This window comes from Microcaecilia unicolor, chromosome 2 (genome assembly GCF_901765095.1).
Source record: "Microcaecilia unicolor chromosome 2, aMicUni1.1, whole genome shotgun sequence".
Classification (NCBI taxonomy): domain Eukaryota; kingdom Metazoa; phylum Chordata; class Amphibia; order Gymnophiona; family Siphonopidae; genus Microcaecilia; species Microcaecilia unicolor.
This window is the reverse complement of record NC_044032.1, coordinates 440,431,677-440,459,178: the sequence shown is the minus strand read 5'-3', so window position 1 is coordinate 440,459,178 and position 27,502 is coordinate 440,431,677. Positions and strand designations below refer to the sequence as shown.

Below are 27,502 nucleotides of genomic sequence, written 5' to 3'. Positions count from 1 at the left end.
GAGGGGCGGGGGAGACAGGGTTATGCTGGCTTATAGGAGTGTGAGGCAAAAAGAAATGGCAATGTGCATTAGGATGGCTGTATGTTGGGGAGGGAGGCAGAAAGAGGTGGTAACGGTGCACTGGGTGAGAGGAGGCAGAAAGATGCATGGGGGGGAGAAGGAGGGACAAGTTTGCTGTATTTTGTGTGTGAGGGGGGCAGGGGGGACAAAGAGGGATATGCTGGCTGTAGGTGTGTCAGTGTGTGGGGCAGAAAGAGGTGGCAGTGTACACGGGTGGGGAAGGGGCAAGAGAGGAATGGACTGGCCATGTGAATGGGGGGGGGGGAAGAGAGAAAGAGAAAGAAAAAGAGAGAGAAAGAAAGAGAAAGAATAGGCTGGCTGTATGTGAGGAGGGAGCATAAAGATTTGGCAGATAGATGGACAGGCTAGATGTGGGCATTAGGGGAACAGAGAGGGAAGGTTTTGTTTTATTGCTTTATGTATTAAATCCTGTCATAATCCCTATACCAGTGGTTCGAAGGCACCCCAGCCAGTCAGGTTTTCACCAATGAATATTCATGAGAGATTTGCATGCAGTGAAGACAGTGCATACAAATCTCTCTCATGAATATTCATTGTGGATATCCTGAAAACCTGACAAACTAGGGTGCCTCCAGGACCAGGTTTGGGAACCACTGCCCTATACTCTTCTCCTAAATCTCTACATGTCAAGTTATGTTTTAGGCTTTTTAATACTGTACCTTTTAAAGTACATTCTTTGGCACTTCATAGTCATATGGCCAGTGACCAATGAGTAGCAAATATGACAATTTTGCTAAATTTGGTTTGGTGTGCCACGAGAATCAGGCAAGCTTGAAAGTGTACCCTGAAGTGGAAAAGGTTGAGAAGCACTGGCCTAATTCTACAGCTGCCTTTTAAGTGTGTGGAGTTACACAATCAGGGAAATGAGCAGTGAGCTCAGAACAAACAAATATTTAAAATAGATTAAATAACCAATCCACTAAAACATAAATAAAAGAAAATCACTAAATTTATTAAATTACATGTAGCACAAGTCACAGAAATGTCCTCTCTACAGCTCACACGAGGAACGCAAAACAACTCTGGACAGTACAAGGTAATGGGGATAATGTCACAGGACAGGAGGAGTCTTTCCACTTCTAAAGTATAAAAGACCTGAAATGCTAACAACCAGTGTCTTCCTTCATAGGAGCCCAGGGGAGTGAGAAGGCAAGGAATCCAAAAAAAGGGCACGTAGAGAGGCTGACAGAGTCTGAAGATGGGGCCCAGCTATCTGCAAGATTCAGCCTAGGTGGTTACAATTACCTCGCCCTGGTTTGGCTTGAACAAAAATGAAGTTCTAATACATAGATAAGGCCAGCCTAAGAGAAAGAGCTTAGAAGCAAAGGAGCCAGTGTACTAGGGAAAAAGAGAGAAATGTTGAAGTCTAAGCAATACCTGTCACCCAGGTGCATCCCTGTTAACAGGTTAGGGGACTTGATACTCAGATGTATCCTTCACCTCACAGCGGAAGAGTGCTTGAATATTTTAATGAAGAGTGGACTTTGACTATCCTCCTGTAGTGTGAACCTGCATCTCATGAGGACAGCAGGTAGATCCCCTAGAAGTTATTCCCATCTCAGGGATATACCTCTCAGCAGTATTTTGGGTCCAGAGCACGTATACACTGACCTCCTAATTCTAGGAACCTGCACATGCAAGTTATAGAATAAGGTCAGTTGTGTACTATAATTGGCCTTAATTAGCACTAGGGGCGGGCAATTAACACATTCATTTTTTAATGCACCTTGTTCATTTTAACATCGTCCGATTTTTTATTTTTAAAATGCAGACTCGAGGAGAGTCACCCAACTTTACCTTTATAGCAGGGCTCAAGGCTCTGCTCAGAGTTTACTGTGGAATTTTCTCCTTCCTCATTGCCTCAAAGTCTTTGTCTTCCCCTGCATGGCCAGGCTCTGCAGATACTTGAGCCATGCTGTGTAGGAACATGGGGAAGTCATGTGGGACTTGAAATTGCAAGACTTCCTTAACTTCCTGTACGGCGCAGCTCAAGTACCTGCAGAGCCCGGCCCAGACGGCCGGGAAGACAAAGACTGAGGCAGTAAGGAAAGAGGAAATGTCTGGAGCTCGGCTGTAAAGGTAAATGTCGGGGTGGGGGGTGGGAGGGAATGCTGAGCAGAGCCCCGCAGCAGCCATGCACCCCTCCATACTGCTGTACTGCTGTCCCTCGTGCACCTGGTGGAGCCGGTGGTGATCGGCACCCCGCTGGGCTTCATGTCTGATGAGCATTACTTGGGTGGAGGAGACGTGCAGAATGTGGGGCCTGGGGCCAAGGACTCACTGCAGCAGGGAGGAGGCAGCAGTCCAACTTCGATCCAGTGGGTCTAGGGTCAGACAATGATGAGAGCTGGGAGGTAAGGATTGTGCTGTACAACCCACCCAGCCCAAAGGTGGCCCCCAAGAAAGTCAATCATGCCTGCTTTAGAGGTAAATGCCAGGGGTGGAGGGGGAAAGAAATTGGGTGAAGGCTGGGGAAGCTCAAAAAATAAAAAGAAAACAAAAAAGAAAAAAAAATTATACAAAACTGGAATGGGTTTCTTTGTTTAAGCCTTTGGAAAGGCAGTCTCCAGAATACTTTCAAACTTGTTGTTCTGGGCTCTGATTGGCCTAGGAGCTCAATTTCATTTGGAATGTACTTGCTTTTGCCCTAGTCTTAGTCCAGGAGAAGAAAGAGAGAACTCTCTGCTGAGGCCCTGTGATCAGTTATATTTGATAATCTATGAGTAGCATATTTCCTGATTTCCCCAAGTACTTTTTAGAAAGTAAACAAATGTTTAGAGAGTTTTATAATTGATCCATATTTCAGTTACCTGTTATTGTTTGCTGATTACACTTTTTCTGTTCATTGTTCCATATTTTTAAGACAAACAATTTTCAGTTTATTGCATCTGCCTGTCTGGACCAATCAGAATCCTGGTGTGTTGGGTCTGTGAATGTTTTTTGGGACCTGCAGGACCACTGGGAGTGTGGCCTCCCGTAACCTAGAAATCACTGGGGTTAATTTGAGAGCAGGAGACTTGCCCAGAAGCGGTTGTGACCCAGTCAGTGGGAGGAGGGTGCTAGTGTAGAGCACAAGCGGCAGGTGGACCTGAGCTGTGCTGGGGATAGACCCTCTAATCCCAGACGGGTGGCTAGGTGTTTCATGACAGAACTGCTTATGGAAGGCCAATAATTCTGCCAATGTCCAGGGGCAATGAGTTCCAGAGTGAGACATCTAATGGAAAAGCTATTGTGCGACTGCTAAAGAAATCCTGTTCATGATTCAAAATAGTGCTCGCTATGATGACTGTAAGCACCGCCCAGGAATGTAAGTACAAAACTGAGCTGAGAGATACAAAGAGGCTTCATGATGGACAACTTCATGCAGCATAAACAGTCCTTGAAGTAATGACAGGAAGCCAGCACGCACGAAAGAAGATATGGGAAAACAGCTGAAAATACTGAATACTGGGAATGGCAGCAATTGGATGAGCAATTCAGATTTGGAAAAAAGAAAAAAAAAGGAGAATATGTATGATTTTAGCAGTGATTTAGAGGTGGTTTATGGAAACTTCAATTGTTCTTCTGCAGGTTGGGGGGGGGGGGGGGGGGGTGGATAAAAGAAATTCTGGAAGTTCTGCATGGTAGTACCCTAATGGTTATTATACAGGATGAAATATATTTCTTTTCATAAAGCTGCATAGAAGGGTACATAAGAGTTGCCCTACTGGGTCAGACCAAAGGTCTATCTAGCCCAGTATGCTGTTTTCAACAGTGGCCAGTCAGGTCAAAAGTACCTTCCAAGATCCCAAGTAAAACAGAATTTATGTTGCTTATCCCAGGAATAAGCAGTGGATTTTTCCGGGTCCATCTTAATAATGGATTATGGACTTTTCTTTTAGGAACTTTTCCAAACTTTTTAAAAATCCTGCCAAGCTATCTGCTTTTATACATTCTCTGGCAACAAATTCCAGAGATTAATTACACGTTGATTGAAGAAATATTTTCTCCAAATATATTACTTAGTAGCCTTATTACGTGCCCTCTAGTGTTTTACTCCTTCCAAAAATATAAAGAAGTATTTACTTAATTTATTTATTTAGATTTTGCTCACACCTTTTTCAGTAGTAGCTCAAGGTGAGTTACATTCAGATACACTGGATATTTCTCTAGTGATTCACATTCTAGTGATTCACATCTACCTGTTTCACTCCAATAAAGATTTCATCTCCCCTCAGTCATCTCTTCTAAAGCTCATAGGGCAGTCATCCCATCTCCTTTATCATTTTTGTTGCCCTTCTTCATACCTTTCCTAAATCCACTATATATCTTTCCGGAGATGCGGTGACCAAAATTTGCACATAATATTCTCGATGCAGTTGCACATAGAGGAATACAAAGGCATTATAATATTTTCAGTTTTGTTCCCCATTCCTTTCCTAATAATTCCTATTTGTTTTACTAGCCACCTCTTCCCTACAAACATCACCTCAATAACGGTTTATACACTTCCTCTGGAAATTTGTCCAAACCTTCTTTTAAAACCAGCTACATTAACTTGCTCTGGCAATGAGTTCCAGAACTTAACTATTTGTTGAGTGAAAAAAATATTTTCTCCTGTTTGTTTTAAATGTGCTAGTACTAATTAACTTCATGGAGTATCCCCTAGTCTTTGTTCTTTTTGAAAATGAGAGAAAAATACTAAAACTTCTCAAAAACAGCTGCAGCAGATCAAAACAGCTAAAGTCCTAAAATATGCCAGTGGAAGCCACCATGAGGCCCACAGAACAGCTTTCTGGTGCTGCAGTGGCCAGTGCACTCTGACCTGAACTAATCTAGCCCCACGTTCTACCCCTGCCTTCCTTTACCTACAAAATACCAGAGAAAATAAAGAACCTTCATCCTAGTAATTGAAAAGGCCAAACCAAATGACAAAGTTTTCCAGTTTTTGCTATTTTGTTTTTTTTTTTTACACTTTGGTGAACCACTTCCTTCTCCAAGCCACGCCCCTCAACTGAGCACTGTAAGAGCAGTCATGAAAAATGATACCGCCTGAGCCTTACTGTCAAGAAGAGATTAGAAAGAGTCTTAACATTACCAGAGGAAAGACAACGTTGTTTCCTAAAAGGGAAGTGGGTTTTGATCTGCTCAGTCGTCTTCTCAGCAACAAAAATTTTGAAATTAACCAAGACAAAATTATCATGTAACACAGAAGCAGCAGACACACAACTGGCAAGGCTCAGCAAACCTCCCTCGGTTCAAGTCTTCATATACCCACCCATTCCCCAAGGCTTAACTTGTACAATAGTGGCAGGCAGGAAGTGGAACACCTTTCCCACATGAGCTCTATTCAGTGGTGTACTGGTAAATGTCGGGCTCTCTCAAAATAAAATAACCCCCCCTCCCAAACTGTATATATGTACCATGCATATATACATAACTATTACACATTTTATTGGTACAAAGGATATGTGCAGCAATTTACAAATATTATTAAAACAAAGAGACAAACACAGTGGAAAACAACAATGACAACTATGAAGATAAAAGTCTTACAAAAGCAAAACAGCAAAACTAGAGGCTGACAAATGCGCAAACCAATAGGGAGATAATATCAAAAGCCAGTTTATTCAGAATATTCATATCAATATCAAGGACCCGACACGGTCCGTGTTTCAGCGCCAAAGCGCCTGCCTCAGGGGTCACAATCAACTTTCTCTGAGAAGAAGCTGATAGGCTTGAATTCCTTTATGTATGCAAGTGAATCCACAGAGAGAACAAAAGAACAGCCAACCGATCAGCAAACACCATAATACTATCTAGCAGATAATGGTGTGCTATGCTGCAGTACATTTCTGATAGGACATAAAAACCCATGCCAGAAATATTAAACAAAACTGTCATATTAGGGTAAGAAACTATCACTAAAACTATTAATGAAAAAATAAATTAAAAAAGTGTGGATTACAAACACAATGAATAGAATATTCAATATATAGGAGATATTAGACAAAATTGGAACTGAACATGCCTCACATGAGTTATCCACTAGAATGAATGTATTCAAAAATGAGATGTGCTAATACGTAGCCCGGCTTATATTTGCCCAGACTTTACACAACACAATGCACTCAAAGTCAAACTTACATCGGGTTCCAAATGTGCACCAATGGCACATAAAAAAAAATGTACACTCACGTTTAAGACTAAAAGCTGCTAACATTATAAGAACAGAATAAAAAAGGGCAGAAACAAGCACCAAGAAAAACATCGCTTAAAGAATCACCTGTGTAGTAGAAAACACGTAGGATTCCCTGAACCGTAGATCTATAATCATCATAAAAACATGGGGAAGTGAAAACCCTCTAAAAGGAGGCTGTTCATAAGGGGTTAAATCAAGAATAGTCAGTCAGTCCACAGGACTTTAAAAAAAAACAGCATTATTGAAAAAAAATATTTTTGAAAATAAAAATGAAAGCGCTACTACCACGAATGATCACAGAAGTAAACTGCATCCCTTGGAGAACTCCCTGGATGGCAAACACACAGAATCTGAAATCAGTACACAAGATGACTTTATAAAGGAGTAGACTGTAGAGAGTAGTATAGCTGTAGAGTAACTTGAATACGGGCCGAGAGTAATCCCGTGGCTTGGGACCACCAAGAGGAGTGTCCACTGAGGAATTCAGAAGTGGAGTTCAGCCAATGGTGTTACACAGACTGTTGAAGCCATGTGACCAAGTAGGCAGAGCATCTGATAAGCAGATACTTGGGTGAATTTGTACACCTGAGTGGCAAAATGCAATATGTTTGGTCACTGTTGAGGAAGGAAGACTTAGCCCCGAGTAGTGTCAAGGGGATCCACTATGAACTCTAAGATCTGAACCCGTTGAAGATGTGATTTGGGGTAACTGATCACAAACCAGAGGAATACTAGGAGCCTTATGGCGGACAGAATGCAGGTGTGTGCTGACTCCCAGGAGGCTACCTTGATTAACCAGTCATTGAAGTACAGGAAGATGTGTACACCCCATCTGCGAAGTGTTGCAGCTACCACTATCAGGCACTATGTGAAGACTCGAGGAGCCGAGGCCAAGCCGAAACAGTAAGATCTTGTATTGACAGAACTTCCTGTGTGCATGGAGAATAGGTATGTGCATTTATGCCTCCTTGAGATCTACAGAGCAAAGCCAGTTCTTGAGTTGTACCATGGGAAGTAGTGATCCCAGGGAAACCATGCACAATTTTTCTTTGAGTAGAAGTTTCGCAGATCAAAAATTGGTCATACTCCCCCTTCTTTTTGCTATGAGAAAGTATCTGGAATATAACCCTCGACCCCTGTCTGGCAGAGGAAATGATTCTATTGCATGCTGTCGGAGGGCCGAGAGCTCCTCTCAAAGTAGTGTTATCTGGAGGGAGTTGAAAAGACTCTTGGTGGATGATCAAGAGATTTTTCCCCAACGCAGAGCGCAATCGTGCTGTATGGTATGTAAAATCCAAAGGCTGGAGGTTATGAGAGGCCACCTCTGATGAAAGAGAATGAGTATTCTTCTTACTAGTAGGTCGTTTGGCATGGACAACAGTGGCAATATTCTCTAGGAAGGAGTCAATAACTAGGTTGTTTAGACTGAGGAATCAGATTTTAGCCCGGCTGCTGCCTCAGATGTGAGCATTGGGGCGTAGTCCTTTGAGGTGAAAGAGGACTAGGAGTATAACGATTGTAAATATAGTAATTGAAGCATCAAAATCCCCCTGCAAACCTTCTAGAGACAGAGGTAGCAGAAGTCTGTAGCCTGGATAGAGTGTTTTTAGAGTATCTGTATGTTTAATTAGGTTGGCCATTTCCTCGACTGTCACCAAACAAGTTATCTCCACGACAAGGGATGTCCGCTAGATGCTACTGGCAGCAGATTCAAGGTTGGAGCCCCTGAACCAGGAAAGACACTGCATTCCACTAAGGTGGAAATGCATGAAGAGACAGTCATCAAGGGCTTGTCTTGCCAGATATTTACAACAAATATAAGTTTTAAGGAACTTAGCCTTGTCAGGGGGAAGGAATTCTAATTGTGGAATAATCTACTATGCGACTGGTTAGCATCAAGCCTGAAATGCTTTTCTGCCAAAGAGTCCAATGTTCCAGCTTTTCTACCTGAAGGAGCAGAAGCATGAGATCTAAAACTGAATATGTTTTTAAAGCAGATCCTACAGCTAGGGAACGATGAGGTAACAGTCTTCTCAAACCCAGTACATTTCTGTATCCTATACATTGTATCAATTTCTTTGGAGCAACTTGAACTGTGAGTGGAGTCTCCCAGTTTTTGATAAGAGTATTTTTCATAATTGTATGAAGTGGAACAGTGATTCCTTCTCTAGAAGGAGATTCATAGTCTAGAACCTCAGAGTTCTGAATGAGGTTCTTCCTCTGTCTCCAATTTGAAAAGTATAGATTTAGCCATCTCACAAAGCCAGGAAAGGGTATAATTTCTGGAGGTGATCTACATCTCTCAGGTGGCAGGACTGTGGGTCCTGATCCATCTCCCAGGAGGGATCCGAGTCTGACTCTTCAAAGTACTGTTCTTGGGAAGTATGTGGAACAGTGTCTCTACTACTGAATCGGCTCTGCGTTGAGGCGCATCAAGGCAGATGAGTCCCCGAAGTTGGAGAAAGTTTCTCTGCTGTCGTAGACGCGTGTGTTGGTCGAGTACATGCTGCTCCCAACGTTTGATGATGAGCTGGTGATGAGCTGGTGTGCGGATCTCTCCCATGACTGTCTCTCTGATGTATCAATGGGCTGGGCTGAGGCTAGTGCAAGCCCTGTAAGCCTGTATAGGCTGCGAATGCAGTAGTTCTGAGAGCTCCTCCTTGAGCATAGCCTGGATTTCCTCCTTTAGAGTAGGCATCAGAACTGGCTGAGAAAGTGGTATGGACACAGGCTGAGTAATTGCTTGTGCAGGCGTAGGAGATCACAAAGACCTTGAAACCTCTCAATGAAAAATTAGTTGGAGAGAAGCAGAGCGGTCACTGTGGCATGGATGCTTCCTGTGCATTGAGGATGTCGATGTAGGGAAGGTGTTGGCAGAGTCCCTGGAGGGAGAACAATGACGATGCATAGTTTTTTATGTCACAGGTCCTTTGATGCAAGTGGCACCAACAAAGAGGGTGTAGAACTTACGTTGTCGCAGTACTGAGTCCGACCGCCTCAATATTGCGTCGATGCACCCTATATTGATGCCGACGCAGGTTCCACATCAAGTGCCGAATCCCCTGCCATGCTTGATGTGGGTGCCGATGCAAAACCAAACATTTTTCATTCTGGACTCTGCGGACTTGGGGTCCTCACTTGCATGTGCAGGCAGAGGCTACACTGTATGTTCTGGTGCTCTGGACCCAAGTACTGAACACACCAGTTATGGCGATCTGTGACTGAAATAGTCCTATTTCAGTCGAGTACATTTCTTAAAGCCACTAGGCATCCTCGTTGACATGGAGGGAAAAATGGCTGATGCAAGGTCAAAAGGCTCTATGACCTAGGTAGCTCAAGTAGTCATGTACCTGAAAATGGTCAGTGCTTCCCAGGCAAAAGAAGGGCTCAGAGGCTCCAAAGGTCGTAAATGAAAAAAATTAAAAAAAATAAAAATAAAAAGTGAATAAATTAAACCAGAAAAAGAAAGTGAAGAAAAAATATATCACCCCCAAAAAAGGGAAGGCACTAAAAGGCAAAAATTTGATGCGCTGAGGAGAGATTAAAAAAAACAACCTCTCTGCTCCATGGAAAATGATAGACTGCTGGTCTCTAGCTTGAGCATCAGGCGGGAAGGCACCTGCACATGCGTGATGGGGGCACCGCCTCAGTTTTAAAGTGACAGATCACTATGGCAGTGTCTGCACCGGTCTCTGTGGATAATGTCACCCAAATGTGAGAATATTGTGCCTGCTTGTCCTCTAAGAATGCCCATACCTTCCATCTAAGTGCAATTTCTGCAAGATCTTGTTAGTATTTTATGATGATGCATAGGCTAAAAATAGGCACATTTTTGTCTATTAAACTAGGTGACATGTTATTAAATTACTTTTAATGCATCTATTTTGTACTTGCTCATTTTCAAAGGGAAGCATGGGTGCAATGCACATAGGCTAAAATATCCTACGTATTTTGCAAACAATGAAGCTAAATAAAATTACAGGGAGAGGGAAGCAGAGGTGCATTTTTTACGTTTTGATTTTCTTGTCAATTACAGATAAGAGTATCAAGCTCGAGAGGAGCAGTGGGTGGACAGTGGGGAAATATGCACAGCATGAAGATACAAGGATAGCTCATACTTAAAATCACTCTTTCATATGTTATGGATTCTTGATTCAATACGACATTAAAGCGTTCCTACTTGTTCAACATTTCCCAATGTAACATGAAGATTTTGAAAGATACACTGCAGATTTTTTTTTCATAGAATCATACAATAAAGTCATACATTTACAAAAGGGGTAGAAACCAGAGTATCCAGGGTATGATGGGAATGGAAAGGTTAAAAGCCAAAAGACACTTGTATTTATGCTCTAAATAAAAGGATGCGGATCTTAGATGTTCACCTCAGTGGACTGTAATCAGTAATGCAGTCAACTGAAGTTCTAGTTACTTCCTTTAGAGCTGAAGTCATCTTGACCCCAGAATAAATCCTTCTATCCCTGATTTGTATACAGTTTCATCCCATGTTATTACTATTTCAGAACTGTACACCTCCTTGGGCAGCTTCTGGATTGGGAAGGCAGTATATAAAAGTCATTAAAGAATGAATGGCACGGAGTCTTAGGCAAGACAATCAATAGAAATAGAACAAAATAAAACATGGAAAAGAAAATAAGATAATACCTTTTTTATTGGACATAAAAAATGTATTAAATTATCTACTATAATAAAACTCACCCTCAACGTTCTGAAGACAACGTTCTGAAGTCACTCAGTCACTCACTGAAGGGTTCATGGATTCATGGTGGTGAAGCCACAACACTGACCATGTCTCTCTGCCCCGCCCTCGCATGACTGACCAATCAGAAAAAACACCCTCAACATTCTGAAACACAAAGGACCATCACAACACCATTCCCAGGCAACACTAGGCAACGTAAGACGGACCAATCAGAGGAAACTACGTGACAATAAGGGAGGAGCATTCCCCAGCAGAATGGCTCATTATCTGTACAGCACGGAGAGCACAGAAACACCGCTGGAACGAGAGAAGAATATTCCTGCTGTGGGTATGTGCAAAAATAGACCAGGGGGGAGGGGAGAAATTTTAAAATGCCTAATGCCAGTACTGAAGAGTGCCAGAGGGCCTATAGCACAGACTATATTTGGGATCGCTTGACATTGAGTTAGAGGAGCCGGAAAACAACGTGCCCATCACCATCTGGGACGTGGGCGAACAGGACAAGCTGCGGCCCAGCTGGAAGGATTACCCGCGACCCAGCCAGCAGCAAACAGCCAGGGCCGTGCCTAGGGTCTCTGGCGCCCCCCTGCAGCCTATCAGTTGGCGCCCCCCCTGCAGACTATCAGTTGGTGGTGGTGGTGGCGGCACCCCCCCTCCCCCCCCCCCGTGAAAATGATCGCTCACCACTTGCCACACTGACAGGAATTGTCAGCAATATTCTTAGAAACAAATTGCTATACATTGCAAAAAAAGATAGTAGATGTAAATTCTCAAAGTGGACATATTCCAAACACTAAAATGAAAATAAAATGATTTTTTTTCTACCTTTGTTGTCTGGTGACTTTCTTTTTCTGATCATGCTGGCCCAGTATCTGATTCTGCTGCTATCTGTCCTCTTAACTCCGTTTCCAGGGCTTCCTTTCCATTTATTTCTTTCCTTTCCTCCTTTCTTCATTTCTGGTCCTCAGCTTCTGCCTATTTTCTTCAACCATGTGCAGTTTTTCTCCTCTCTTTCTTTTCCCTCATTTCATCTCCTTCATCTCTCTTCCCTCCCCTCTATGTCCAGCAATTTCTCCTCTCTCCCTGAGCCCTACCCATCCATGCTCCTCTGTCCCCTGCCCCCTCCATTCATCCCTTTCCAGCAATTCCCCTCTCTCCCTGAGCCCTGCCCTCCCAATCCATGCCCATCCATGCTCCTCTGTCCCCTGCCCCCTCCATTCATCCCTTTCCAGCAATTCCCCTCTCTCCCTGAGCCCTGCCCTCCCAATCCATGCCCATCCATGCTCCTGTCACCTGCCCCCTCCATTCATCCCTATCCAGCAATTCTCCTCTCTCCCAGAGCCCTGCCCTGCAATCCATATCCATCCATGCCCATCTGTCCCCTCCATTCATCCCTATCCAGCAATTCCCCTCTCTCCCTGAGCCCTGCCCTCCCAATCCATGCCCATCCATGCTCCTCTGTCCCCTGCCCCCTCTATTCATCCCTTTCCAGCAATTCCCTCTCCCTGAGCCCTGCCATCCCAATCCATGCCCATCTGTCCCCTGCCCCCTCCATTCATCCCTTTCCAGCAATTCCCCTCTCTCCCTGAGCCCTGCCCTCCCAATCCATGCCCATCCATGCTCCTCTGTCCCCTGCCCCCTCCATTCATCCCTTTCCAGCAATTCCCCTCTCTCCCTGAGCCCTGCCCTCCCAATCCATGCCCATCCATGCTCCTCTGTCCCCTGCCCCCTCCATTAATCCCTATCCAGCAATTCCCCTCTCTCCCTTCCATGACCCCCCCTCGCATCCATGCTCCTCTCTCTCTCCTCTCGCTCCCATGTCCCAGCTTGGCCCGCCCTCTTCTCTCCCCCCCTTCGCATCCATGCTCTCGTTTCTCCCCTGCCCTCCTGCTCCCATTGTTCAACTGCCCGCCCTCTTCTCTCCCCCCAACATCCCTTTTCTTTTTTTTTCTTTTTAAATTTACCTCCGTGGCGGTTCCGTCAGCGCAGCGTCAGGGAAGGAGGCGGCGCTCCCGACGTCTAGCCTTCCCTTCGCTGTGTTCCGCCTTCTTCTGACGTCACCCCCCGACGACCCGAGACCATGCTCTTCTCCCTTCCGCCAACTTAAAACAACCATCCCCGTCCTCAGGCAAGCCGTCACCCACCTCCAGGATGCCCAGAACCCCAGCCCAATGGAAAAAGATGGCGCTGCTTCCAACAGCACATTTCTCTTCCAGCATTCCCCTACAGCAGCCCTGAAACGGCCAAAAAATACCGACAAAGAACGTGCTCCTCTACCTTCCGCCCATCTAAAACAACACTGCTGCCTCAGCACAACACAAAAAAAAAAAAACAACACTCAACAAAGGCTGACCCCCCTACAACCACATTTACATTTCACCAACAGAAAGACCCCCCTCCACAAACCTCCTTGACAGACAAAACCACACACACACAATACAACAGAAACACACCCTCAAAGCCACACACCAATCCAACCCACTTTGCCAGCACAGCACAGCACATCCCCCAACCCCCAAGCAAAAAAACAAAACAAAAGAAAAAAAGACAAACATCAACAACCTGCACACACACCGCACCCTCACACACTCACTCACACACACACACACACACAAAATAACTCTGTGACACATACACACACAAAAAACCACATGCTAGCGCCCGTTTCATTGGTTTTGGAAACGGGCCTTTTTTACTAGTGTCCAATAAAAAAGGTATCACCATATTTTCTTTTCCATGTTTTATTTTGTTCTACTTCTATTGATTACCTTTAAAAGTGAGCTAAGCATGACTACCACATCTCTCTACTTAGGCAGGACAGAAACTAGCCATAGAGACTACTTCCCTCTTACCTTATCCCGGCCATAGCGACGAAGCAATTTGTATGGCCAGGTGTACAGGACTTTTGTAGTCTTGGGGTCCTTCAGAATCAAACAGTCCTTGTCAGCTTTGAGTACGTAACTACCATACAGCTCGCACCTCTCTGCGGCCTCTGTCTTCTGAACAGTCACCCAGAATTCACTCACTGTAGGTAAAACAGCCCAATAGCACATACTATTAAAAACAGCAATACCACACAGAGGTTCCTGCATATAAATCAGAAAACTGATCCACAGTATAACCAACTAAAATCCCAACAGAGATCATTCAGACACATTTAAAAGACGTGAGAAGGCAAAATAATTATACGGACAAATTTCCATTCTATATATTTTAAGGAATTAAAGTCAGAAATCAAAACAGAACTATTTCAGCATTCTGCAAGCAAATTGACTGGACGGCTTTCTATATTCTACTAACCACTCAATCTAAGGGATCATGTAACAAAAAAAAACCCATTAAACCTTTAAATAGTAGTTAATGCAACAAGAAATATTGATTAGATACTAATACAACTAGGCTGGCTGAAAAACATATATTTTATAAAAGGTTTGAAAACAATTGGGACAATGAACAACTGGTCAAAGGCTGAAAATTGTGCACAGTAGAGACTGAACACCAAAGATCACTCTGCTAGCCCTGCAGCAATCAATATTAGGAAACTAATACTAATGAGTTAACACAATAAATGGATCAATTTAATTATTTTAAATAAAAAAGTAGGTTTACTAACTAGAGGATCAATATATATTAACAAAAGCCATTAACGCATGTACCTGCACACATTTAGCATTGCTAGTATACATAGTGTTGTACAGACACGTAACAACAGAGACACTGTCTGTTCCTTGGAGCTGAAAATCCACTTCAGATATACAAACAAGACAAATACATTTCTAGTATGTATGGCAGTAGTTATGTTTAACGTGAGAGGGTCAGGATCGGGAAGGGTAAAGGGGTTCTGAATTTAAACTAGGTGGGTTTTAAGTGGGACCCAGAGAGTACGGAACCAGTACAGAAAGGCTGTTCCAGACACACAGTGCAGCAACACAAAATGCACAGTCAGACTAAACAAAGATGGAAAATTGCACAGATAGGAGCACATTGCTCATGAACAAAGGTCATGAGTAGGTATATGTAGGGGGAAATAGTGTCAAGCTGCAGATGCTGCAGAATGAATACATTAGTAATTAGTTTGACTTGAATGGAAAAAGTCATAAGAAAAGGGGTAACATGGCCGTAACAAGCTGAAGGAAGATGAGTCAGCTGCCATTCAGTGGCAGACACATGAGAAGGCTGAAATAGGATAAGCAGAAGAGGACAATAGAGTGGATAAGAGTTTTAGGGGCTTTCTAACTCACGGGTAAGCACGTGCCAAACCAGCACTACTGCAGGGGTAGTGTGGGCGCCTTGCAGTAGTTTCGAAGTTGGCGCTCGCTGTTTAATGGATAAGCACAAAGGAATCCTGTGCCGAAGGAATGGATCCTCAGGAGCTTAGTCAGGATTGGGAGGAGGGGCTGGTGGTTGGGAGGCGGGGATAGTGCTGGACAGACTTGTACGGTCTGTGCCAGGGCCGGTGGTGGGCAGCGGGACTGGTGGTTGGGAGGCGGGGATAGTGCTGGACAGACTTGTACGGTCTGTGCCGGAGCCGGGGTTGGGAGGCGGGGCTGGTGGTTGGGAGGTGGGGATGGTGCTGGGCAGACTTGTGCGGTCTGTGCCGGAGCTGGTGGTTGGGAGGAGGGGCGGGTGGTTGGGAGGCAGGGATAGTGCTGGACAGACTTGTACGGTCTGTGCCAGAGCCGGTGGTTGGGAGGCAGGGCTGGTGGTTGGGAGGTGAGGATAGTGCTGGGCAGACTTATACGGTCTGTGCCAGAGCCGATGGTTGGGAGGAGGGGCTGGTGTTTGGGAGGCGGGGATAGTGCTGGGCAGACTTATACGGTCTGTGCCCTGAAGAGCACAGGTACAAATCAAAGTAGGGTATACACAAAAAGCAGCAAATATGAGTTATCTTGTTGGGCAGACTGGATGGACCATGCAGGTCTTTTTCTGCCGTCATCTACTATGTTACTATGTAATGTGGTAGAAAATTATTTTCTACCACATTAAACAGCGAGTGCCAACTTCGAAACTGGGGGTTGGGGGGTTTCCTGGCGGTAATCGGCAGTGCAGTCACATTAGCACTAGCTGCCTGATTACTGAACAAGTAGTGTGTGAGCCCCTACCGCTAGGTCAATAGCTGAAAGTAAGAGCTCAGGCAGTAAATAGCCATGTGCTACTTTTAATTACTGCCCCATTATAGTAACATAGTAGATGACGGCAGAAAAAGACATGCATGGTCCCATCCAGTCTGCCCAACAAGATAATTTCACGTGTGCTACTTTTTGTGTATACCTTACCTTGATTTGTATCTGCCATTGTCAGGGCACAGACCGTATAAGCCTGCCCAGCACTAGCCCCGCCTCCCACCACCAGCTCTGCCTACCAATCTCGGCTAAGCCTTTTCTCAGCTATGGTAAAAAAAAATGACCCAATGTGCGCCAAAATACAGGCGCACACACTACCGCAGGCCACTTTTTACTGCAACTTAGTAAAAGGATCCCTTAGTATTTGCTTTACTCTGGAGTCTATTAATACCTCTCCGGTATCATGTAAGCCACATTGAGCCTGCAAATAGGTAGGATACAAATGTAATAAATAAATAAATAATTGGAAATGAAATGTCAGACGTTGATGGTAATACAAAAAAAGGAAATGTTCTTCTAATACTTTAAATGTTAAAAGAACGCCAGTATAAATTTACATAAAAAGAAGAGAATGGCACAAGTCCCTGCAATATACCTAGCTGCAAACTGTGCCAACTCATCTCATGGGATCCCACAATCACTCACATGGGAAAAACATTCAGCATAAGGGAATCCTTCACATGCTCATTCTCAAATGTGGTATATATCATTCAGTTGCGTTCCTAGGGGCACTGACACCCGGGGCGGATCGCCGATGCGCTCTGCCCACCGGGTGCAGCGCCCCCCCTGTGCAGCACGACCCCCCCACCCCAGCAAAAGAACCCCCTCACCCCCGGGTGCACGCCACTGGTGGGGGGGGGGGGGGGGGAGGGGGGTGCCGCGCGCCGGTCAGCGTCGTTCGTTTCCATGCTCCCTCTGCCCTGGAACAGGAAGTAACCTGTTCCGAGGCAGAGGGAGCATGGAAATGAACGACGCTGACCGGCGCGCGGCACCCCCCCCCCCCCCAGCGGCGTGCACCCAGGGTGGACCGCCCCCACTCCCCCCCTTGGTACACCACTGATATCATTCAATGCAAAAAGTGTGAAGAGTGCTATATTGAAGAAAACAAGCCACATGCTAAAGAAAAGGCTCAACTTACACAGACACAGTATTAAACATGGATGTCAACCTTTGTGGGACAGCACTTTACAAAACCAGAACACTGCATCAATGATCTTATGGTAAGAATACTAAAAAGAAATTTGAAATCAAAATGATGAAATATTTTGACACCCACCAGACAGGACTTAAAGATCTGAGCTTTCTATCCCACTATAAAACCATACAATTCTACTGCTTTGTCACTATCAGCCATCCATCTCTCCCAGTCTCTCACCTAACCTACCCCACCCTCTTCCTGTGAGACTGTCATTGGAATGCTTTTATGTTTCACTTAAGTAATCTGGTATTTGTCAACACTTGCTTATTTCCGATCTGAAGAAGGGTTACCTTTGAAAGCTAATCAAAAAATGTATTGTTAGTCCAATATTTAAAAAGTATCTTATTTTCTTTTCTATGTTTTGATTTATATCTATTTATTACTATTAAAAGTGGACTAGCCTGGCTATCACACCACTTTACTGCAGAGCAACAGAAACAGAGAAAGAGGAAAACCCCAAGGTTGCCAGCTGAGAAAACAGGGAAAATGATGGCATATTAGGAGTGATTTTGTGAAAAAATAAGAAATTCAATCTTAGCAATGGTGGCATATTTACCCCTCCCTCCATTTACTAAACCACGCTAGCGGCTGCTGTGTGCCAGTGCCAACACAGCTCACTTTGAATGGGCTGTGTCGGCATGGCTGCGCAGCAGCCACTAGCGCAGCTTAGTAAACAGAGGGTGTTAGCCAACTAAGGGCTAGATGCACTAAACCTTAACGACCCTCTAACAACCCTTTAACGAAGGAAATTCCTAACCGTTGCATGCATTAAAGGCCTTTTTCCTAGGAAGCAAGCAGCTAACGAAAACGGAATGCAAAGGAGAAACTACCATTGAAATGTGGACAATTCGGAATGCACTAACCATACCGACGATTGCAACAAATCATTTACCGTCAGAAGTTTTACGTGCGCTCAGACCTGTCGTTAAGGCCTGAGCTATCATCTCCCCGCTGCCCCCTGCACCATAAAAATTCAAGCCAGCATGTTTAAAAAGAAAAGTGAGATACAAACACAAACACGTGGCTCTCCGCTTTCCCCTGCATCATTACAAAACAAAACATACTGTTTCTCCCTGCAGCTTTGAAAATTAACACTCTCTGCTATCCCCTGAAGCCAATTTTCCCAGTACTGTAAACAAGCTGCAAAGAGATCTTTTGTTACAAAAGGGGATTTACGAGGGTCGTTCTTTTTAGAGTTATCTTCAACTGCACTCTTCTGCTAGATCAGACAGCTAAAAGGCTTGCAGGTCAGGATCCCCCCCTCGCACGCCCCAGTCTGACGTAAGCAACCTACGTAGGTTTAATACGTTTGTGGCTGCTCTGCGCATGCTTAAGGAGCTAATTAACGATGGGGATAACGAACGCTTGATACATTGTACTTTCCAATACCGCACCGAACATTTCTGAGCTGTTTTTTTTGTGCATTCTTTGTTGTTTCAAATTCGTTAAGCACTTTTACGATTTAGATTTTTTAACGTTTGGTTGATGCATCTAGCCCTTAGTCAGATAAACAAGCTGACATCTACAGTAACACTGGATTGTAGGTGAAAGTTCTGATGTAGAGAGCTAGATTTCTGGAAACAGTCAGCAAAAAAAATGGTATTGAGAGCCTTGGGAGAAGAGAGCAAGGGTATAGCCATGGGTGGGCCTGGCCCAGCCCGCGTCCCTCCATTTTTTCCCTCAGAGGAGAAGGGGTGCCTAGTGCCCCCCATATTAACCGTTGCTCCTCCTCCAGTCCTGAAAATTCAGTTCTGGATATACTACTGGAAGAGAGCACCAAGAAAACGAAGCACAGAGAGGTGATCTAGAACCACCAAGAATTACATCAACACTACACTGTGGTATGAGAAGCAATGTAGGATGGCGAGGGTATTGAACATACTAACAGCTGATCTCAATTAAATGCAGATGAGGCACGTATTCCAGAAACAAAGTACACATATCTACGCATATCTGTGGAAGATACAGCAAAAACTTAAATTTTCTTGAAGCAAAGTTAAGATTTCTGCGTTCATGCATCTGAAAAGCATTTTGCGTGTGCACTCTCAATGTGGTAAGTACTAAACTCTTTTGCCTCTCATTTGTCTCATTAGCATAGGTTTTATAATAACACTATTGTAAGCCAAATGCATTATTCTTTTGTGTACCTCCTCTTGTGATATTCTGTATTTTATATGAAATTTTTTTGCCTTGATTTCTGAAGCCACTTCCTTTGGAGAAACATATCTGTTTCCTTTTTCTGTTGCTTTTATTTGCATAAAGCTCTGTTGTCTTTTTTATAGCTGCTTTAAGTTTAGCCCAGCGTTTTCCCATTTTATCTCCTTGCTTTCTGCCAGCTGTTCCTTCAGCTATGTCCCCATTTCATTTAAGTCAGCATTTTTGAAATCCAGGACTTGAGTTTGGCATTTCTAGACTCCACTTTAGATTGCTGAATGTTGAAAATACCATGGAAATTAAAAATGTACTTTTAACAAAATTTTCTAAGATGCCAACATCAAAACAGTCAACAAAGCAAACAAAATGTGGGCGGTGCCCACTAGCAACTAACGTGTCAAGAGCTCAGCTTCCTTCTTCAGGTCATTGCAGAATAAGTAGATTAAAGTAACGGAGGGACAAGGTAGCGGCTCAGTCAAGCACCCGCTCTGAGTCTCTGCCTCAATATTTCTTTATTCTTGACTAATCTGTCCTTGGAAAATATTCTCCTATGCCAAAATGTAAGAGTAAGTTCTTACTTGCCACCCGGGTGGTGCAGAACCCTCTGACGTGATAAGCAGAGATTACTGGCTATATGCAGGCAATGTCTCTGGGCAAACCAGCAGGTCTGGATGGAAGAGCCTGGACTATGAAAGCAAAGTTTCACTCAGCCCCTTGGGTCCTTCAGTTCCTCCAACACTAGAGGCCGACCAAAACCACCCAAAATCCGGATTCTTGTTTCAGACAAAACTATTCGTGCATATTTGGCTAAAACCGAAACTCTTTGCTTCCCCCACCCCGTGATCACTCTCTGCTACCCCCCCCCCCCCAGAAGAGGGCGGGGCCCTTCCAGATCACCCATCCAACCCCAACCCTTCCACCCTCCCCTGCGGTGACAGATGACCTGGGAAGATCCGTGAGGTGCCGTTTTCGGATGATTCCAGTGAAAACGGAGCAAACATTTGCCACCGATTCCATTTCAGCCAGAACCGAAAAGATGAGTGCAGCTGAAAAGTGACACATGGCTACAGAACCTGTGGTGTCAGTCGCAGCAGTGGGTAAGCCTTAATTGTTTTATCTTATGCTTGGAACTACAAAATGTCAATAAAATTTGTTCACTACTATATACTGTAAGCCTACTGACTGTAATAATTATTTGTATTATTCAAGTTGCCATCCTAACACACTAAAAGATTCTCTTCCCATCAGTCAATTCTTTTTTTTTATTTTTTTATTAATTATTTAATAATTCACAACACAGTGTGATTATGCAATTCAGATTCAAATAACAAAGAAAAAGTCACTTTACATGAAAATATAAGGAAACAATAAAGACGATTTTCCGTCCACTATAAAAAAGAGAAAAAGGAGATAGAAGATTCCAAGAAAAGAAAAAGAAACAAAATATTTAAATTGTTATTACACAACTACTATCTCTATGTTCCGACTCCTGCCTGCTATGTAGGAGGGCATGTAACAGTCACATTAACTCTAGCATCTAGGAAATCTTTAAGCTGTTTAGGGTCTACAAATTGAAATTGTTTACCCTCTAGCAATACAATGCATATACAAGGAAAACGCAAAAGAAAATTTGCTTTCAAGGCTTCTACTCTAGAACGCAGATCTAAAAAGGCTCTACGTCTAGCTTGTGTCGTCGGCCTGGAAAGATCCGGAAAAATCCTAACCTTGGAGCCCATAAACAGATCATCTAAATGCCTCAAGGAAAGCCTTAAGACAGCGTTCCGATCCGGTTCCAGCACAAAAGTGACTAACATTGTAGTCCTGTAGGTAATCACATCCAATGAACTTTCCAGGAAGGAAGTGAGGTTCATTTCTTCACCCATTTCTCGTTTAAGGGTCTCTCCCATTGTCCCCTTAATATTCCAGATGTAATGGGCCCGAGTTATGGGAGGCAATGAATCTTTGTCCATTCCCAGAATATCAGTCATGTATTTTTTCACCATCTCAATAGGAGGAATTAAAGGAGACTTGGGGAAATTAAGGAGCCGAAGGTTAAGTCTCCGAGATTGATTTTCAAGATGTTCCAGTCGTTTATGTAAAAAGTTATTGTCCTTAACCAAAGCGGATTCCAAAACCCCCATTTCTTGAATTTGAGTATCCACTTTTTCAATCTTAGAGGACTGCTGTGCTGTCACCTGTGCCTGTATCAAAACTGCTTCTGAAAGAGTTTTAATATCGCCAGTATTTTCTTTTAACATACTTTGCATTGAGGAGTGAGTGTTATATACCATGTCCCACAGTGACTCAAGTGTCACAATAGAGGGCTTACTTATTCCACCTGTTGGTAAAAGGGAGTGTGGTGGGATCTCAGTAAGAGAGAGCTTATTAACTATATCTTGCGGGAGTACCTTTAAGGCCAATTCCGCCGAAAACGCTGGATCCGAGGTCCCACTCAAATTCGCCGCTAGCCTCCCCTCTGTCAGCTCCGGAATCACCCCTTCGGTATCGGATACTGGCCGGGCTGCAGCGAATAGTTCACTTCCTGGCTGTGGTGGATCCCTGCGGTCTTCGGGGCTCAGAGAAACCCCGTCGGCGCTTCCTATTGACGTCGGCGCGTCAACAGTTGCAGAGGGAGTCGACGAACACAGAGGTCCCGATAGCGTCCTGAGGAACTGCAAAGTCGACTGTCTCAATGCCGGCAAAGATCCAGGAGCCGAGGGAAGCTCCCTCACCTTCCCCCTCCGTTTTCCCATCGCTAGCGATGGGACGAGGAACCGGCAATAGGCAACGAACCACAGCGTCTACAGGGAGCTTACTCAGGTGCATGTGACCTCAGCGCCATCTTGGAATCTCTGGCTTCCCCATCAGTCAATTCTTACGTATTTGTCGTATATGCTCTTCCAAAGCAGCTTACAAGGAACAGGCAATAGTATTATGCCAGAAATTTCGACAGCGTGGCTATTCTCCTGGGGTTATTAGGAAGGCTTACAACAGAGTGTTTGCTAATCGAGAACTTTTGTTACAACCTAGTCGGAAAGAGTGCATTAAATTATTCTACTTCATCATCCCAGGTAGCTAAAATAATCTATCGTCACTACCATGTTCTACAGTTTTACTCAAATCTTTCAAGCTGGTACTTGTATATTGTAGGGGACTAAAAAAGTACTCTCTAAATTTTGCTTTGGACACCATGCCAAGGTTTTGCCTCAATTAATATATATAACAAACTTGAAGCCTCAACTACCCAGGGGAAGTCATGGACTTTTAAAACAACCCAACTGGGTTTAATTATCACTGATTTCTCCAAAAGAATGTAAAAAACAACAGTGGGAAATAACTGCCAATAGGGAGAAAAAAAAAACCACTGCTGAAAAAAAAAATCAAAATCAGTCAACTAATGTAATAATGCTTTGACGCATCTGCTCTAAACACTCAAAAATTCTCATCTCTGAATGCACAAAATTATGAGAAATCTTTGACAGAATTTTAACATTAAAATTGAGAAACTATCAAACACATCACTCTAATATAGTGTCACACTGGGGATTCAGATCTGAAGGATAAAATATATTATACTAGTAAAAAAGCCCCGTTTCTGATGCAAATGAAACGAGGGCGGCTAGCAAGGTTTTCTTCTGTGTGCATGTGGGAGTGTGTGTGTCCCTGCCCTCTCTCCCCTCCCCCCTCTGTCCTTCATTGTTACAGAGAGAGCGATTTGATTTCCTGCTTTGCTGTTTTCCTTCACTGTTTGTGTTAGAGAGAGAGCGAGGGCGGGGCAGACACTCATGGGGAAACCGGATCTCTCTCCCCCTTCACACTTCCGGCTGGAGGCTTCATAGAACGTTGGTGTTGCCTTTTATATATAGAGATTTTAAAAAATAGCCTCAGTGTAACAGGGAGCCTGACTTTTATGCTCCACTGTACAAAATAACATCACAGGCTTCCACCACCTTCCGAAAAAAAACACAGAGAAAAACTCCCAGAATATTTCAAAAATTCAAAAGAAGTGGGAGAAAAGTCTGTGTTTAAAAAACAGAAGGGAGAGTAACACAATTTAACACAGTACAGATCCAAATACCCACAACACTAGATCTCACTATGAATATAAATCACCCAAATAGACACTAATTAGCAATCCCTCACTAGACTAAAATCCTCATTCAAACAGAGAAGCCTTCCTGCAAGTAAAGAAAACTCAAAATAGAGCAAAAACTCTTATAACATTGCTTGAATTGCTTAGACTTCCATCCTTACTAATGATTGGTTTCTAATTCTGACAAAAAGTAAACTTTACTTAGCTCAGAACATCCAAATTGTCATAGCAGAAGTGCAGCCTCATAGGATTTTCACAGTCTGTGGGGTTTCTCCAAAATTAAAGTGTCCAATTTATATTATCCTTCTGGCAAAAAATGTCCAATTTCCTTGTTTCCCGACAGTAGGAAATCCTTCTGTTTCGCAATCTTCATCAGGAGAAATACATAGCAGTGCATAAAAACTGCTTTACAAATTATCCATAGCAAACTATGTGCTCAAAAATGGCTAACGTTTGTACATAAGTAATGCCACACTGGGAAAAGACCAAGGGTCCATCGAGCCCAACATCCTGTCCACGACAGCGGCCAATTCAGTCCAAGGGCACCTGGCAAGTTTCCCAAATGTACAAACATTCTATAAATGTTATTCCTGGAATTGTGGATTTTTCCCCAAGTCCATTTAGTAGTGGTTTATGGACTTGTCCTTTAGGAAACCGTCCAACCCCTTTTTAAACTCTGCTAAGCTAACCGCCTTCACCACTTTCTCCGGCATCGAATCCCAGAGTTTAATTATACGTTGGGTGAAGAAAACATTTCTCTGATTTGTTTTAAATTTACTACACTGTAGTTTCATCGCATGCCCCCTAGTCCTAAAAAAGATGTGCATGTGCCCTTCAGCCTAAGAAATTGTATCACTCTGCACTTCTTTACCAGAGCTGAAAGGTCACAGACATTCACAGATACAATTTAACATCCACCCTGGTTCATCGTTGGACTGTGACAGACATTTATGTTCAAACCAAAATGAACATCAGGCCCACTTACGTACAAAAAAAAAAAAAAAAGTTTTGACATACCCTATTTGCAAATGACAGCTCCCAACATTCCTTCACCTGTCAATTTTCAAAACCACAACATCCTCATCTATACCAGCTACACAAATCTCCTGTTAACCACCTAAATCCCTTCCCTCTCCTGCTGACGGTCTGCCTGCCCCTCTATAGAAAGCTGAGTGGGAACTAAAAGCTGGCTTGGTAAGCACAGCCAAAAATAACCACACCACTGGAAAGAAAAAAAAAAAACAGCAGAGAAAAAAAAAAGGCACAGAGAAAACACACAGAATAAAACAACATAAAACGAACATAGCCTCATACAAACCACACCCCAGCTGCCTACCACCCCACCCCCACCCCCCGAAGTCCATCAGGTGAAAGAAAAAGAATGAATCAAGTACAAAAATTAAAGGCAAAAGGATAATGGATACTGTATGTAAGTAACCAGTACAATGTACATCTTCCACTGTACCCATGACCTCTATGAGCTTGGAATCTGCTGGTCATACTACCTCTCCTAGCCACAGTCAGAATCAGAGAGGAACCAACATTATAGTGGGCCAGTTAGTCTGTGCTGGAAGGTAGGGCAAACCTTAGACCCAGAGCTGTGCAGTCTGAGTCAGAAGCAATTCTTGAGTTGGTAAAAATGTACCGACTCCAGATTTAAAGTGAAAACATACAGCTACTTTGCCACAGACCCAAGTTAGTGCTGAGAGGTTGTTGTCTGCTCTGAGGGCATCCATAAAGGAGGATCTGAAGCAATTCTTCAAAGTTTAAAAGTATTAAATGAGAAAGGAGAAATTAGGCCTAACCTGCTAATTTGCTTTCCTTTAGTCCCTACGGACTGGCCCAGTGATTGATGGGTTGTGCACGCCTTCCAGCACGTGGAGACTGAGGCTTCTGACTCATCTAAGCTAGCCAATAAGAGCCCTTGCCAGATAGAAGAATCCAGTATACCGTACCAAAGCAGAAGGAAAGAAACCCCCCAGCTGTGCATCCAGGAACCTGAGCAGCCTGCGCAATATGCATTAGGTGTCTAAGTCTGTTTGCACTAAGGCATAGCCTTAGACCGCATGAAAAATTGCAACCAATCTTTCAGCTTTTTTGTTTGGTTTTTTTTCATTAAGAAGTATGATCGACAATACAGCTCTGCTTTGAAAAGACAACATACCTATACCCAAACCACAACAAACCAATTGCTGTATGGGAGGGATCTGGGCCAGTCTGGAGGGACTAAAGGAAAGCAAATAGCAGGTAAGGCCTAATTTCTCCTTCCTTAGCGTCCCTCTGGACCGGCCCAGTGATTGACTGATGGGAAGTAACAGAGCAGTGAAGTCATGGGTGGGACCCCAGCAACCCAGCTCTAAGCACCTGTGCCCCAAACGCTGTATCCTGACTCTACACATCCAACCTGTAAAGTTTGGAGAAAGAGTGCAAGAAGGCCCAAGTAGCAGCCCTGCAGATCTCAAACGGAGGAAGCGGCCTGACCTCTGGTAGAGTAAGCTTTAACTCCTGCAGGAGCTGGTTTGGCTGTCAAAAGGTAAGAGGAAGCAACCATCTCTTTGAGCCAGTGAGAAATAGTAGGCTTAGAAGTGGCTAGGCCTTTTTGCGACCCTCTGATAAGGACAAACAAGCAATCTGCCTGCCGAAACTTCTCCATGAGCCTCAAATAGAACTTGAGCGCCCTCTTAACATCGAGACACCTGAGGCGGCGCTGCTCATCCAAACCTGAGGAAGAGCCCAGGACGGGTAAAATGACGGAGTGCGAAATTGGACAACGCAACCAGACCTTGGGAATGAAGGAGGGAACCGGCTGCAAAACCACTCTGTCCTTCATAAACTCCAAGAAATCGACAAGAAAGGGCCTGTAACACAAACTCTCCTAGCCAAAGCTATAGCAACCAGAAAAAGAAACCACCTGAAGAGGAAGACCTTCAAAGAGCAGGACGTGAGAGGTTTGAAGGGAGGCAGAGACAAGATGGAGAGAACCAAATTAAGGTCCCACAGCAGAAAATAAAACAACCCGCATGGGAGGGTGCAGGAGACACGCTCCCCGCAAAAAATGAACTACATCCAGGTGGGAGGCCAGGGACTTACCCTGAACCAGACCTCTGAATCTGGCCAAGGCTGTGATCTGAATTTTATGCGAGGAGAGAGTGCCAAACCTTTCTTGAGCCCCCACTACAAAAACTCCAGGATTTCAGCAATGGAGGGCAAAAAATGGAAAATATCCACACCACACTCCAAAAACTCTCCAAGTCTTGATATAATTAAGAGAAGTGGAACAACGCCTAGACCTCAGCATGGCAGAAATGACTCTCACCGAGAAACCTCTTAGCTAACCTCACCCGCTCAAGAGCCAAGCCTTAAGACAAAAATCGACCGGGGTCTGGTTGAAGAACCGGTCCCTGCATTAATAACCCTGGAAGGACAGTGAACCTGAGAGAGGAACCGGCTAACAGACTCCAAAGATCGGCATACCAGGGTCTGTGAGGCCAATCCGGGGCTATCAAAAATCACTCGACTCCTGTGAGCTACTAACTTTTGGATCAGACGACCTAAAAGAGACCATGGCGGGAACACATACAGGAGACCTTCTGGCCACGGTTGAAGCAGCACATTGATTCCATGGGCCTTGGGGGTCTCTTCAACGACTGAAGTAGGCTGGCACTTTCGCGTTGGCCGCTGAGGCGAACAGATCCACTGATGGGAGTCCCCAACGACACACGAGACTCTGGAATGCGTCGTCACCTAGAGTCCACTCCCCAGTATCCAGAGTGGTGTGACTGAGAAAGTCTGCCTGCACATTTACCACCTCTGCCACATGGACCGCTGACAGATCTAGAAGATGACTCTCTGCCCAGCTTAGAAGAGCGGCCTCTAGCTCCAACTGAAGACTTTTTGTTTGTTTCTCATTGGCGATTGAGATAGGCCACCGCCGTGGCATTCTCAGACA

At 44.1% G+C, this 27,502-nt stretch overlaps 1 protein-coding gene across 1 annotated transcript in view; it reads right to left on the bottom strand.

Annotated features, from left to right (window-relative positions):
* Positions 1–27,502, bottom strand: part of DOK1 (docking protein 1) — a 119,748-nt gene that overhangs the window by 6,250 nt on the left and 85,996 nt on the right. The window contains exon 4 of the mRNA XM_030190859.1: positions 13,838–14,010. Coding sequence (XP_030046719.1) covers positions 13,838–14,010 — 173 coding nt within the window. The remainder of the gene's footprint in view (positions 1–13,837; positions 14,011–27,502) is intronic.